The sequence below is a fragment of the Ictidomys tridecemlineatus genome, chromosome X, assembly GCF_052094955.1.
Source record: "Ictidomys tridecemlineatus isolate mIctTri1 chromosome X, mIctTri1.hap1, whole genome shotgun sequence".
NCBI lineage: Eukaryota > Metazoa > Chordata > Mammalia > Rodentia > Sciuridae > Ictidomys > Ictidomys tridecemlineatus.
Genome location: NC_135493.1, coordinates 74,229,539 through 74,246,018, shown reverse-complemented (window position 1 = coordinate 74,246,018; position 16,480 = coordinate 74,229,539). Strand labels below are relative to the sequence as shown.

Sequence of the window (16,480 nt, the reverse complement as noted above, 5' to 3'; positions counted from 1 at the left end):
CTAGGGGTACTCAACCACTGAGTCACATCCCCAGCCCTTTTTTTGTATACCTTTATTTTATTTTTATGTGGTGCTGAGGATCAAACCCAGTGCCCTACCACTGAGCTATAATTCCAGCCCTTTTTATCTTTTATATTGTGACAGGGCCTCACTAAGTTGCTGAGGCTGGCTTCAAACTTCTGATCCTCCTGCTTTGGCCTCCCCAGTAGCTGGAATTATAGGGGTGCCAGCAGGCCTGGCAACAAAGAGGTTTCTTCCTCCAGGAAACCTTCTCTAATTCCTCCAATTATACATGTCTTGTGTTCTACTTTGACTATTTGCTTATTTTATATTTGTAACATTGTATTAGTTTGGTTAATTTTTCTCCCTTGCTAGAATGTTAACTCCTTGAGGGCAGGGACTCTCTTATTTAATTCTATGTCTTTGGTATTTAGCTTGATGCTTGGGAGGTAAGTACTTGCTTAGTAGATATCAACTAAATTGAATTAAATAACTTAATTATGAAGTTGTAGGGCTTTGTGATTTGTTTAAGTTAAGCCATCAATGATATAGGAAATATTTTTTGAGAAGAGAAAGTCAGGTGTAGGGAGGAAGAAAGATGACCTGAAATTACCATCTGTCCACCCCTTACTATGGTAATTTAGTAAATTAGTCTCATAAATTTCAATATTAATAGATTTTCTCATGTAAATGTGTATTCTATTTCCCTTATGGGTTGCAAGCAATCTTAGAGCATTGCCAAGTATGGAGTTCTGCAGAATAGAGATAAAAGGTATGAAATAAATTCCATTAAATATGCTGAGAATGGGATACTGAGTACACCTGGAATTAGCGTCTACGTGACAGCATGGGACGGATGACGGTATGCCCACTTTTCCGGAGAAGTGAGAATGAGAAATTATCTTTTTTTTTTTTTTTTTAAACTCCATTCTAATAGCTCACTGCTTTCCTGGCACTGTAATGCTCACTCAGTACTCAATTGTGTACGGCACGAATTGAAGTGAACTGAAACTATCAGTGTCATAAGTGACAGGTTTGCATTCTAGGTTCTTGGTACTATTATTGGAACCCCACCCTCCAGAGACTATCCTTCTATTTTCGCGGAAAACCAGGCTTATTCAGGTCACAAGGCTTTGGCCTATCACTGTAGGATCCTAGCTTGTGAGGCAGTGCCCATTCCTGATTGATACACGATACAAGACAATTTGTTGGGTCGAGGAGTGAGGATTGGCAGAGCCTGCTGGTGGTGCTTCGCAGGGTATTGGATGGTGCCTACTGGAGATGCAGATTCCGGGGCAATATAAATGCCACCCCGAAGTCTGAATGAGGCCTCCTCCGTACCGGGTTTGCAGCCGTCAGCGTGGCCGCTATTCAGGGCGCAGGGCTCAGGGCCCGTAGCCGGGGTGCTGTGCGCGTGCGTGTGCGCGGCGCCGCTGTCTGTAGGTTGGCTGGTTATTTTGCAAACGGGAGGGGCTGTGCGCGCTCCTTCCTCTGGCCTCTGTCCCCCACCCCCCCTTCCCCAGTCCCGGTCTCTCCTTAGGAAAGATGTCGGACACGGCAGTAGCTGACACTAGGCGCCTTAACTCGAAGCCGCAGGACCTGACCGATGCTTACGGGCCGCCAAGTAACTTCCTGGAGATCGACATCTTTAATCCACAGACGGTGGGCGTGGGCCGTGCGCGCTTCACCACCTATGAGGTTCGCATGCGGGTGAGTCACGGGGTGAGGGAGACAGCTGAGGAAGGACGGGGCGGCGGGGGGGGGGACGGGTGGAGGCTGCTATGGGGACAACTAAAGGTGGAGAAGACGCTGGAAGGGGTCATTTAGGGGTTAGGGGCTTACTGGGATTGGAGAGAGATCTGCACACTCGGTTGTGGCCCAAGGATTCTGGAAACTCCTCAGGGGGACATCGGACGGGGATGAGGAAAAACAAGTATACACGAGGAAGAAGTGAAGCTTGGCTGGATAGAGTGAGGAAGATGGAAAAAGATTAGAGTGAGGAATTCAAGTAGATAGGAGTCATGACTGACAGAAGGAAGGACAGGGAGGGTGGAAGAGAGCTGGGGGATGGAAAGCCTAAGCGTTATCGCTGGGTCCCATAACTAAACTAGGTTGTGGGAAATCTGAAGAGGGAGGGCAGATAGTCTGGGCTTCTTCCTAATGAGGTCTCTTTGGGATGACGGGGCTAAGCAAAGCCTTGGATTAAAGGGGAAATAGACTCCAGGAAGGGCATACAGTGGGTTTGTGGAGGCCAAATAGAGAGTCTCCTTGAGACTAAGTACTTTCCTGATTTGTTTAGGATTAACATCTGAAGGAGAGAAATGTTTTATGCTTAAGTTTTCTCAGGTACCACATGCTGTGCCTCACCGTGAACCTGGCCCTGCACTGGGATTGGTGGATTGTCAGTTGCAGCTCTCATCTGTGCTGATCCTTTAGAATTGAAGTATTCAGAATGTTTGCTTCAATATTTGTTGGCTCTCACATGGGTTCTCTTTACATGAATGGCTATTTGCCTTTTCTGTCGTATATTAACCTTTTGGATTCTGACCCTGGTCTGTAGTTGCCTTAATACATGACATTTCAGGACTACCCCAGGAGTTGCTTCTTCCAATGTGCACTACAGAGGACTTTATTCTCTAGTGCTTAGTCCACAGTGCAAGGCTGGAATGTGCAGATAAAGTATATGGTTTGAAGGTTTTTTTTTTCCCCCCAGTTGAAGTGGTTATAGGTGAAAAAGTTCAAGAACTATTTTCTAGTTTTCCTTATATTTTCTTCTCAGTCTAGAGAGCCAGAGTGTTCTCTATGGATAGCATCCTCCTCAAACAGCATTGAAGACCTGAAAGTATGATGCTTTCATTTTTTAAAAAAAATTTAGTTGTAGATGGACACAATACCTTTATTTTTTTAATTTATGTGGTGCTGAGGATTGAACCCAGTGCCCTATGCATGTGAAACAAGCACTCTATTACTGAGCCCCAACCCCAGCCCAGCTTTTTTTTTTTTTTTTTTTTTTTTTGGTACCAGGGATTGAACTCAGGGGCACTCAACCACTGAGCCAAATCCCCAACCCAATTTTGTATTTTATTTAGAGACAGGGCTCACTGAGTTTCTTAGCACCTTGCCATTGCTGAAGCTGGTTTTGAACACGTGATTCTCCTATCTCAGCCTCCCAAGAGCCTCTAGGATTACAAGCATGCACCATGGCTCCTAGGCCAATGCTTTCATTTTTGAGTAAGTGAATTGAATGAGAAAGTGTGACCTCCTGTCTGGGCTTTGAAATCTCATTGAGAAATGATCTCCAAATTCCAAGTTGGCAAAGTCCAAATTGAAGAAAGAAATGTAAATAGCAAAGCATGAGAAACACTTGTTTTATAGTCTTATATAGATAAGAATTTTTTTTTCAGTACTGGGGATTGAACCCAGGGGCATTTAACCACTGAGCCACATCCCCAGTCATTTTCATTTTTAAATATTTATTTTATTTTATTTTTAGTTGTAGATGGATACAATACCTTTATTTTATTTTTATGTGGTACTGAGGATCGAACCCAGTGCCTTCCACATGCAAGGTGAGTACTCTACCACTGAGCTACAAGCCCAGCCCCACAATTTTAATTTTTTATTTTGGAACAGGGTCTCACTAAGTTGCTAAGGCTTCCCTAAGTTGCTGAGGCTGACTTTGAATTTGTGATCCTCCTTCCTCAACCTTCTGAGTTGCTGGGATTACAGGCATATGCCACCATGCCCACCTAGATAAGAACTATTTGAAATAATCTCTCTGGGGAAGAATGAAATTTAGGTCCTTCAAAACATGATAGAAACAGGGAACTGTTAGTAGTGGAGAACATAACCTGAGGGAGATGGACTTAACTTGTTCAGTATAAAGACTCTGCTGTGGGATTTTGGAGACATTGTCTTGATATATTATCTAAGAGCCTTAGGAAGTATGGATGAAATAGCTGTCTGCTAGGTATTCTAATAACAGAGACTGTTCATCTAATGCTTACTGTGTTCCAGACACTGAACTAATTTTAATTTCAACCTTAATCCTTGCAAAATACTGTGTGGTGGCACATGCCTGTAATCCCAGTGACTCTGGAGGCTGAGGCAGGATTACAAATTTGGCAACTAAGTGGGACCCTGTCTCAACAAAAAGGGGTCTGGGATATAGCTCAATGGTAGAGCACCTCTAGATTCTATCTCTAGTACCCCTCCCAAACAAATCCCATTTTACAAATGGGAAACTAAGGTGGAATGCAGTTTAAGTATCTTGCCTAAATACAGATAAATATAATTGGTAGGGTTGGAATTGGAACCCATGTGGAAGCCCATGCTTTTCCCACCATACTTTAGTCTCTTTGGCATGACTTATTTGGAAACATTTCACATGCAAAATATTTCTACTCAGAAAGCTTATCATCAGTCCCTTCATAGTTTGTTTTTCTGGTCCTAGATATTGAACTCATGGGGCTCTTTACCAGTGAGCTACATTTTTAGTCCTTTTTATTTTATTTTTTAATTTTAAGATAGGGTCTTGCTAAATTGTTGAGGGCCTCCCTAAACTGCTGAGGTTGTCCTTAAACTTGTGATCTTCCTGCTTCAGCCTCCCAAGTTTTGGGATTACAGGCATGTGCCATCATGCCCAACCTTTCCAGTTTCTTATTGTATAATAATGACAGAATTGATGGTGGATCCTTGTTCTGTGAGTTTGAATATTGTATTGTCCATGTTAATTTGTGTGGTTGTATAGACTTTTTTTTGTAGTACTGGGGATTGAACCCACAGGTGCTCTAGCACTGAGCTACCTCCCCAGTCCCTTTTTGATTTTATTTTGAGACAGGATCTTCTCATTAATCTGCTGAGACTTTCCTCAAACTTTGGATCCTCCCACCTTGACTTTCCAACTTGCTGGAGTTACAGGCATGTACTACAATTCCCAGCTGAATATTCTATTGAACTCCTTTATTTTTTCAAAAAAAATGATAAGATCATTTGTTTTTACTTATTTTGTTTTCTGGTGCTGGGCATTGAATTCTGGCTTTGTACATGCTAAATACATGCTCTACCACTGCCCTTTACCACCAACCAACACTACATAATAAGTGTTGCTGAAGCTATTATCTTTCATTTTGTTTGGGAAGGAGTCCTGCTCCTATTGGGGGGACTAGAGGGGTTTCATGGTGGCCTCTCATGATATATATGGAATATCTTCAATGTTAGTTTTCTTGTGGACTTGAACTTTGCTTCTTTCTTTCCTTTCCCTTGGTTTTGTGTTGGTCAGAGCCAAAGGACTCTCAATATCCTGTGCTACACAGTCCTGCCTCCCTTATATAATTGGTAGGTTGGAGCTGGTGGACTATTCCTAGTATGTAGTAGCCTTTTTCTTAGATGGGTAGATGTTCAGATGAAAGGGCATTACTGTCTCTATCCTGTGGGGGTAGAGAAATAATAGTTTTTTGTGAGTCAAAGGAAGAAGTCCAAAAAATGGTAGTGGTTCATGTGGCTGTGCTTTGGAAGAATATACTCAAGTTTTCTTTCTTTCTTTCTTTTTTAAATTTGGTCCTTTGTTGCCTTCTATGAACACCTACTAGTTAAGATCCTACTGTTTGGGGAATCACAGTATTTCTTTTTAATTTTTTCAAATATTTATTTTTTAGTTGTAGGTGGACACAATATCTTTTTTTTTTTAATGTGGTGCTGAGGTTCGTACCCAGTGTCTCATGCATGCTAGGCGAGCACTCTACCTCTGAGCCAGAATCACAACCCCAGTCCAGAATCACAGTATTCCTAATGAACTCTGATTGAAGTATAGAATCACATGATACTAAAGGGCCTTTTCTCTTAAGGATTCTGGTAACTTTTCCTATAATGGTTTATTTTGAATAGTTAATATATGTACACAGTACAAAATTAAAAGGTATGTTGTAAAAACTAAGTCTTTCTCCCTCCTCTGCTTTCCAGATATTTCCCTTTCTAAATTAAACCAATTTCCAGTTTATCATTTATTCTTTTTTTTTTTTGGTACTGGGAATTGAACCCATGGTTGCTTAACCACTGAGTCACACTCCCAGTCCTTTTTATATTTTATTTAGAGACAGGGTCTCGCTAAGTTGCTTAGGGCCTCGCTAGGTTGCTGAGCCTGGTTTTGAATTCACAATCTTCCTGCCTCAGCCTCCTGAGCCACTGGGATTACAGGCATGCGCCACCATACCCAGCTCATTTATTCTTTTATAATTTTCTTTTAGTTGTAGATGGATATAATACCTTTATTTTATTTATTTTTCTATGGTGCTGAGGATTGAACCCAGTGCCTCATACATGCTAGGTGAGCACTACTGCTGAGCCACAACCCCAGCCTTCATTTATTCTTTTTTTTAATTTTAATTTTTTAGTTGTAGATGGACACGATACCTTTAAATGATCTATTTATTTTTTTATGTGTTGCTGAGTATCGAACCCTGTGCCTCACATGTGCAAGGCAAGCACTATAATACCACTGAGCCACAATCCCAGCCCCCTCATTTATTCTTTTAAAGAACGGGTTAGATGAGAAAATATTACTGTGTAGGTATCTCACTCCATTTCAACCCATTGACACTCCTTGTACTTTGAAGATGCTGGGCAAAGTTGTAACTTATGTCATTTGTTATTTGACTTTCAATGACCTATATTACAAAGCTTGATGTAGTAAGAACTGTGTAACTCACTAGTAGAGATGGGAGATGGGAGATGATCTTTTCTTGCACATAGACAGTTGTAGAGAAAGGAAATAATTATTTCCTTTTATTATTCATTCACTATCTGAATTGGCTGGCAGGAAATCTGGTCAAAATTAACAATAATGTGGTTGACCTTTTTTTTTTTTTTTTTTTTTTTTTTTTTTTTTGGTACCAGGGATGGAACCTGGGACACTTAACCACTAAGCCAAATCCCCTGCTCTTTTTATTTTTAGACAGGGTCTCATTGATTTGCTTATGGCCTCTCTTAAGTTGCTTAGTCTGGGTTTGAACTTGCGATCTTCCTGCCTCAGCCTACCTAATTACTGGGATTATAGGTGTACATCATCATGCCTGGCTTGTGGTTGATCATTTCTATTTAGAAATTATAGATGGGAGTAAATATCAGGTCTTTTTGTTTGTCAGGGGTTCCTGTTGCCACTAGAACCTGGAGAATCTTCTTATTTTTTTTGATGTTTATTTTTTAGTTGTAGTTGGACACAATACCTTTAGTTCATTTAGTTACTTTTTTTTTTAAGAGAGAGTGAGAGAGGAGAGAGAGAGAGAGAGAGAGAGAGAGAGAGAGAGAGAGAGATATTTTTTTTTAATATTTAGTTTTTAGTTCTCAGTGGACACAACATCTTTGTTGGTATGTGGTGCTGAGGATCGAACCTGGGCCGCACAAATGCCAGGCAAGCATGCTACCGCTTGAGCCACATCCCCAGCCCATCACGTAGTTACTTTTATGTGGTGCTGAGGATTGAACCCAGGGTCTCGCATGTGCAAGGCAAGCGCTCTACCACTGAGCCACAGCCCCAGCTGCAACCCCCCGCCCCCCCCCAGCCGCCACCCAAGAATCTTCTTAATGGTTAAGATGTGGGAATGAGCGGGGCTAGGATTTGGCTCAGTGGCTTGCCTCGCAAGTGTGGGGCACTGGGTTTGGTCCTTAGCACCATATCAAAATAGATAAATAAATTAAATGGGTATTGTGTCCATCCACAACTAAAAATATTTTTTAAAAAGTTGTGGAATGAGCTAGTTTATGAAAGTGAGAAGTTATGGTAAGCCATCTTATGTAATGGCTATTTCTTCTGCATTTCGTAAGTAAGGAGATGATAAATAGATACACAGGATCTCTATTAATCAATTGAGTATTTATTAAGTAACTTGCATTTTGGGAGATGCAGAAGTATCCGTGGTTCCTGATCTTGATGAGCTCATAATTTAGTTAGGTAGACAAGATAAACATGATTTATAAAGTAGCGTATCAGGTGATATTTAAGTATAAATGTCAGAGGAATACAGAGGGGAGAGATACCAATATATTCAGCTGTTATTGCTGGGAAAGGTTTTCTGGATGTTGTTAAGGTTGAGGTAGGACTTATAGAATGGAAAGGATTTGAATGGGAAAAGCAGAGGGAGGTATAACTTGCAGGTGCATATCTCTTTTCAGGGAGCTTCGATACATTTTTAAATGGAAAATGTAATATGTGTACATGATAAATTTTATAATGAACAATGTCTTTTTTACCCATTCCCTTTTTCTGTTACTCCCAAAGCCAATCTCGGTTACCAGTATATTTTCATAAATATTGTGTTAATATAAATACATGCAAATATATCCCTTTTAAAATATTTCTGTACCTTGATTTTACCACTTAATATTTTTCTTTCTTAAAAATGATTTTTTAATATTTATTTTTTAGTTGGACACAATATCTTAATTTTATTTACTTATTTTTATTTTTTATGTATTGCTGAGGATCGAACCCAGGGCCTCACATGTGCTTGGCAAGCACTCTGCCGCTGAGCCACAACCCCAGCCCACCACTTAATATTTTTCCAAACTGGCACATATAGATCTTTCACATTATTTTCTTGGTTGTATAGTATTGCACTATCAGGGATACCATGACTTTTTCATCAATTGCCTGTTGATGGACATTATTATTATAAACAATAAAATGCAGTGAAAACTTATATTTACATATTTATATGTGACTGCAAGTCTATAGGATAAATTCTAAGCAACAAGTGATTTATTTTTATTTTTATTTTTTTGCATTGCTGGGGATGGAACTTAGGGCCTCAAGCATGCTAGCCAAGTTCTCTCTACTCCCCAGCACCAGCAAGGGATTTCTGATTACTAGTTGTAGCATGGTTGTATGTGGTAAGGGTTGATATTCACCTGGTGGTAGTTTAAGCTTTAAAGGTGCATGGTCCATAGGAGATTTCTTAATTGGGACCTGTCCAATGGTTCTGACAGTAGCCACCTCGGGTTGAATAATATTTACCATCTCTTTTCATTCTTCCTTCCCTGTAGACAAACCTACCTATCTTTAAGCTGAAAGAGTCCTGTGTACGGAGGCGCTACAGTGACTTTGAGTGGCTGAAAAATGAGCTGGAGCGAGATAGTAAGGTATGGCCCATTCCCTGTGAGGTACCTTCAGAGGAGATCTACATAAGCTGAAAGGGCATAAGCACAGTCTATAAAATCTTGAAGGGAATGGACAGAATGAATACACTTTTATCTACCAAATGTCAATATATTTGGCATGGGAATACCCCTTGAAACTGCAGGAGGTAAGTTTAGGACAATTTTAGTTTTCTTATGTTTAGTTTTTGATACTAGGAATTAAGCCCAGGGGCAATTTACCACTGAGCCACATCCTCAGCCCTTTTTATCTCATATTTTGAGACAGGGTCTTGCTATGTTGCTTAGACCCTTGCTGAGTTGCTGAGGCTGGCCTTGAACTTGTAACCCTCCTGTCTTAGCCTCCTAAGTTGCTGGAATTACTGGTGTGCACCATTGTGCCTGGCTAAGAGAATTAAAAAAATATTACTTCACTTAGTAGCTAGTAAAGTTGTACAAAATAACCCCTTATAGGTACTAAAAATGTAAAATATATTGTCAAGAAAGACCCAGCTAAATTCTTGAATTGTGGTGGTTTGTTAAGGAAAGGTAGGAGTACTTGGACTTTATTTCTTTTCTTTTGAGATGGTAAAATCATCTTTCCACAAAAACAGTCAGATCAATATGAGCTATCCTGACTGTTCTTATAGTCTTAGTTTTTGTAAGTTACTGGGCTTGGGATAGGATGGACCCTATGCCTAATAAGAAATGAGGTATACAGGGTCTGGGGATGTAGCTCAGTGGTAGAGCATCCTCAAGGCCCCGAGTTGGATCCCCAGTACCACAAAAAAGAAAGAAAAATATGAATAGATGAGGTATACAGTGCTTTACCATCAATTTGCTCTCTTTCCTTTTTCCATGGGGTGATATTTTGCATCTCCCTACAGATTGTAGTACCACCACTGCCTGGGAAAGCTTTGAAGCGGCAGCTCCCTTTCCGAGGAGATGAAGGGATCTTTGAGGAATCTTTCATTGAAGAAAGGAGGCAGGGCCTTGAACAGTTTATTAACAAGTAAGCCCATTTCCCAGGAGGCCCTGTTTGTTACTTTTCCATTATGGGTTTTCTGTTTTGTCTACCTCATCTTTTGTAATGGCTACTGTGATGTAGTGCTGTTTGTGTGGTGGGCTGACTAGACAGTGAAACTCCATTCCTCTGAGCAAAATTCTGGTCCTGAAAGAGTACTGCATGTTAACGATTATATCTAGGCATTTCTGTACCTTGTCCTTCTATCTCCTTTCCCCTTTACATTATTAGGGTTGAGGTAGTACCCTACTGCTGTCCTACAGTGGTTCACACCTTAAGGCTGACCTTGCCCTTCTTCCCCTGTCTGCACTCCCACCCCTCTGCTAATGTTCTCTGATTTCAAATATTACCGATAACCATCTTGGTCTCTTTATAGAATTGCTGGGCACCCACTGGCTCAGAACGAACGCTGCCTACACATGTTCCTACAGGAGGAGGCAATTGACAGGAACTACGTCCCCGGGAAGGTGCGCCAGTAGGAGTCCCTCTCACCACTTACCCTCTACTTTCCTGCTGAAATGACATTGGTTTTTACACTAAGCCTCTCTCTCTCTTTGATCTGAAGTTGGCTGCCCATCCCCTGGTCTGATAGACTGTCTGGCATTGTGCCCCTTGGTACCTGACTATACCATGTGGGTACTCTGCTAGGATCCTTGTCTCTGAGGAGAATTGGGAAACCACAGGAAGATGCCCTTTGGTTGGGAGTGGGGGGGTGGGAGGGGGGAATTGAACTGGAAGGCAATTTCTTGTGCCAGAAGGCTAACCTTGGGGGGAGGGGGGCTTGTGCTGGTGAGGCACTTGGATACATTCTGATGCTGCAAGTCCAGGGGATTTTTCTTATTCTTAGGTTTAACCAGGAACTCTGAGCAGGGAAAAGCCCTGCCTTTCCTACCTGCATGAACTTTTTCTTTTTGGGGAAGGTGGTGGAGACCCAAAAGCTTTCCTTGTTTTCTTTAGGCCTGCTCCCAGTTTTTTCTACAGTTTCTTTTGTCACTTTCTCTCTCCCTTGTTGCTTTTCATGGCAGTAATCCTCTTAGAGTCTAAGCAGTCTGTTGTGTGGAACAAGGTGTGTGGGTTTTCTTGGCCCATCATCATGGCTGCTGCAGAGTCAGAAGAAAGCCATAGGGCAGTAGGGGAGCTCCTATTGCCTAGCCCCTCTCCCTTTGTGGCTCCCTACTCTGGCTGCCTATTTTTGCTCATCAACAGGTGAGCCAGTATGGGCCAGCAATTCTCTCTCCCCAAGCCTTTGCTACTTTATGGGTTAGCTTTGCAGGTTTGGTGGCTCAAGGGGTGGTGGTAACTCACCGCTTCCTGGTGACTCCCTGAATTATGGGAGTGGATCATGTTCTAGGTTTCTCCAGGTGGTAGGAAAGAGCATCACCACTTTCCTCCTTCCATTTTCCCTCCCCCTACCATCCCATCTATTGCTGCCTCAAGGGCAGAAGCACACAAACCACATAGTCTCTGATTTCTCCTAAGCACTTTGCGCTCAGGGGCAGGGACTCAGGAAAGATTGTCACTGCCCTTCCCAGCTTGGTCACAGGGTTTTTGAACTGCCTGCACTTGTTTCCTGTGGAACTCCAGCATTCTCCCCAGAAGTTGAATTAGGGCTAGCAGCTGGGCACGGAGTTCCTAAATCTTAGTGTTTAAAGCAGCTTCTTGAGGCTGGCAACTATACTGGGCTTTTGCTGGGAGGTAGTATTTTGTTTACTGGGGCCCACTATTCATCCCAAGTGGTGAGATGAAAGCAAGTTAACCAGGTGAAAATTGGGGATCTTTGCTTAGACTCCTTATCATAGAAGAATTGGAGTTTTCCATACAGGTCCATGGGGAAAGGATTGATGATTCTGACATAGCCCTGATCAGAAAGATTAGGATTGGATTTTGACATGGGATTTGGAGCCCATATAAATGTTGAAGTTTCCTAAAACAGATCAGCTCTCTAGCTGCTGAGCCTGTGCCAGGGGTGAGCAGCCCCTAGAGAGAGGCTCTGCTTCCTTCCCCACCTCGCCAATGTTGGTGTTGTTGCTGCCTTTTTGATTTGTATCCTCTGTTATAGAATTTTTTTAAAAAGATTTCTTCTTTCATTGTGCACAAGTGCTGAGAGTCTGAAGCCCCATTTCTGCTGTGTATATATCTTGACTCGGGGCTTTTATTCAGCGAACTGTTCATTCTTCTGTCAGACAATGTCATATTCAACTCTGTTCATATTAAACCACTGTGAAGCAAGCCTCTGTTTTCCTCCTTAAAATTTATTATTTCTTAGTGTCTAGAATATGCTGGGTATTGTGCAGAAGTCATAGAACATGACCAATGTTTTTAGATAATAAGTAAGTTTTGCATTTAAATTAAAAAGAAAACAGAATCCCAATTGCCTACAGTGATAGTCATATTTACCTATCCTTTTATTTATTTATTTATTTACATTGGTGATTGAAACCAACATTTTTTACCACTGGTCCCCAGTTCCTTTTCAAATTTTTTGAGACAGGGTCTTGCTAAGTTGTTGAGGCTGGCCTGGAACTTATGATCCTCCTCCGTCAGCCTCCTGAGTCACTGGGATTGCAGGTGTGTGTTACCTTGCACTGCCTTTACCCATCCTTTCTTGCAGTTGACTTTGTCACAGAGATAGTATATCCATTAACCATAGGTATAGTACCTGTGGTTTGAGTTACATTTAGCAGATTTGGTTTTTAAACTTGCAGGTTTGTGCTAATTTGGGCAGAAAAAAAAAGTATATATATATGGTGTGTGTGTGTGTGTGTGTGTGTGTGTGTGTGTTTGCATGTTATATGTGTACGTGTACGTAAACATAAACACATGCATGTACTTACCCTTTGAAACAGCCACACACTACCAGCAAACCCTGTTTTCTTTCATGGGATTTTTACCTCAGTTGACACTTTCATTTGTTGTTGTTAAATTAAATATGATGCAGGGAGAAAAGTGGGTGAATGCTGAGAACTATTGGTGGGTGGATATTTTCATCTGACCAATATGTTCTGAAATGGTTTTCTAGAGTGGGTTTTGGAAAGGGTTGGAATGAGGGGAGGTAGGAGTCTTGTCATTTGGAAAGTCAAAGCTAGTTTTAATGTAGTTCAGCATGGAAAGAAGGTATAGAAAGTGATGTGTTCCAAACATGGTTCTAAGTAGAAGTGTGGGGGCCAAATTGAGGAAGTTAGGAGGTTTTTAGTAGTTAAGGAATGAGATGACTAAAGATTCTGAGGGGATGGGGAAGAATAGGTATTTGTGTGAAACAAAAGGAAGAAAAAAGAAATAAGACATTCAGAGGCAGTAGTATTAGAGAATGAACTGGAGAATCTAGAAAAAGCTGCTATAAAATAAAGTATTAACGAAAATTTGAAGAGATAACATTCTTTTAACAAGTGCTAAATAATAGTCTTCTGTGTATCCAGGCAAGTGCTAAAAGCTGGGTTGGGGGTAGGGCAAAGTGGTCGTGATAAGTGAAATATGATTGCATCTTATTTCTTCATATACTTCAGACTTCAGTTCAAGAGATTTCTATATAAAAAAAGAGGCACATCTGGTTAATTGCCTAGTCTTTATTTTTTTCTTTTTAAAATATGAGGCCAGGTAAATTCCCTCTCTTTGGAGTCAAGTTGGCCATTTTAGCAAAGTAACTCAGTCCCACAAGAACCCTAAATCCAAGCCCTCTCACTCATCCACACAGAGGTGAAGCATGCTTTTCTTTTATAAGGAATTCAAGTTTACACATGTATCTGGATATTTACTAGTAACAAATCCTCTTTATCCATAGCACATAAAGGGCTCAACCTTTCACTGGGATCTGGGAGACAGAGGCTAACAACAAATTTTCAACATAGCTAGACCTAAAAGACGTTGAAATCTTCACATTCCAAAGATGCCTTATCTACCCTTTGACCCATTCTTTGAGATGAGATGTTGAACTAGTAAAGGTAGGAGAGGTGCACAACATTCTGACTTCTCTGGAGTTTTCATGTGATAGATATCCTAGATGAGACACTTCTATGTTGAAATAAATGCTGTAATAATTTAAGTAAAATTACTTTCTGCTGTGGAAATGCAGACCAGCTGCTCACTGAAATGGATTTCTTCATATCCTTGAGGACTGTTGAGTCACCCCTGTATTCTTTTCTTAGACACAATAATAATTCTAATTTTTCCTCACTTGGCTCATTTTTAACCCTTTTATCTTTATTATTTCTGAAATCTCTCCAAGTTCTTCATATGTCCCAAAGTCATAGAGTGTAAGACTGGATACTGCTTTAATTGTAGCCTGAGGGTTAGGTGGTTGTTATTCCATTTATACATGATAGTATTCAAGTTTACTTTTAAAATATAAATTCTTTGTGACTAATTAATTTGTGGTTCTCTGCTGCTGCCTTCTTGGCTGTCTACCACTCCTCATTTCTCTTATCATTTTTTGCATTGCTAATACAGAAAACAATTGTTACTTATTTTCCTAATATTTATTTAGTTGTAGATGAACATATAGTATCTTTATTTATTTTTATGTGGTGCTGAGGATCGAACCCAGTGCTTCACACATTCGAGGCAAGCACTTTACCACTGAGCTACAGCCAGCCCCAGCCCCTGTTGCTTATTTTATGAGTTATTATTTTTTTTTTGGTACTGGGGTTGAACCCAGAGGCATTTAAACTCTGAGCCCCATCCCCAGCCCTTTTTTATATTTTATTTAGAGACAGGGTCTCACTGAGTTGCTTAGAGCCTGCTAAGTTGCTGAGTTTGGATTTGAACTTGCTATCCTCCTGCCTCAGCCTCCTGAGCTGCTGGGATTACAGGCATGGGCCACTATGCCCGGGTTGTTCCTTATTTTACTTTAATTTTTTTCAGTACTAGGGGTTGAACCTAGTGGCACTGTACTACTGATCTACATCCCCAGCCTTTTTCATTTTGAGACAGGTTCTTGCTAAGTTGCCATGCTTCAAACTTGTGATCTTTCTGCCTTAGCCTCCCAATTCATTTTATTTTTATTTCTTCTTTTAGTTAACTGTATCTCTCTGTATACTCTATCTCTGTGTGTATTTGGCTTTCTATCTGTTTATTTTTATTTTTTGCACTAGAGATTAAACCCAGAGGTACTTTACCATTGAGCTACATCTCTAGTCCTTTTTTATTTAAAAAAAAAACTTTTTAAAAATATGTTTTTAGTTGTAGATGGACACAGCACCTTTATTTTATTTTTATATAGTGCTGAGGATCGAACCCAGTGCCTTCTACATGTGAGGTGAGCACTCTAACTCTACCACTGAGCTACAACCCCAGCCTCCCAGTCCTGTCCTTTTCTTTTTTTTAAAAAATACTTTCTGGGGCTGGGGATGTGGCTCAAGCGGTAGCGCGCTCGCCTAGCATGCGTGCGGCCCGGGTTCGATCCTCAGCAGCACCACATACCAACAAAGATGTTGTGTCCGCCAAGAACTAAGAAAAAATAAATAAATGTTAAAATTCTCTCTCTCTCTCTGTCCCCCTCTGTCTCTCACTCTCTCTTTAAAAAAAAAAAAAAAAAAAAAAAAAAAAAAAAAAAAAAAAAAAAAAAAAGTTTATAAAAAAAAAAAAAAAAAAAAAAAAATACTTTCTTAGTTGTAGATGGACACAGTATCTTTATTTCTTTTTATGTGGTACTGAGGATTGAACCCAGGGCCTCACACATGCATGGCAGGTGCCCTACCACTCAGCCCCAGCCCCAGCCCCCAGTCCTTTTCTTTTTAAAAATTTTAAGGCAGAGTCTCAGTAAGTTGCTTAGAGCCTTGCTAAATTGCTGAGGCAGGCTTCAAAATTGCCATCCTCCTTCCTCAGCCTCCGGAGCCTCTGGGATTACAGGCATGTGCCACCATGCCTGGCTCTATGCTTTTAAATGTAAAGAACTCATTTCTTACAAGACAGAAGTTTGTGATATTACAAAAGGTCTCTTTAAATTGCTGCAGGCTTTTTAAAAATAGATATTTTCTTTTTCTTTCTATTCTTTTTCTTTTTTGGGTATCAGGTGTGCTTAACTACTGAGCCACACCCCCAGCCCCCTTTTAAAATATTTTATTTGTAGACAAAGTCTCACTGAGTTGCTTAGGGCTTCACTAATTTGAACTCATGATCCTCCTGCCTCTGCCTGCTGAGACATTGGAATTACAGGCCTGTACAACTGCGCTGGCTAAATAGATATTTAAATATTGTGGTTTTATATGTTCACATATAGGCAATAAACTACTTGAACTAGAGAAACTGAAGGTAAAGGGTTAAACAGCATTGACAAGTGAAGTTGAATTAGAAATCAGGAGAAAACAGTAGTTCTTAACTGTAGTAACATGG

The 16,480-nt window shown here is 40.7% G+C and overlaps 1 protein-coding gene across 1 annotated transcript; it reads left to right on the top strand.

Annotated features, from left to right (window-relative positions):
• Window positions 1–1,342: 1,342 nt before the first annotated feature.
• On the top strand, window positions 1,343–12,382 carry Snx12 (sorting nexin 12). The gene is made up of 4 exons (XM_005339972.4): window positions 1,343–1,710; window positions 9,040–9,135; window positions 10,017–10,141; window positions 10,530–12,382. Exons 1-4 carry the CDS (start codon window positions 1,546–1,548, stop codon window positions 10,630–10,632), a joined length of 489 nt encoding a protein of 162 aa, XP_005340029.1. The 5' UTR covers window positions 1,343–1,545; the 3' UTR covers window positions 10,633–12,382.
• Window positions 12,383–16,480: the final 4,098 nt, after the last annotated feature.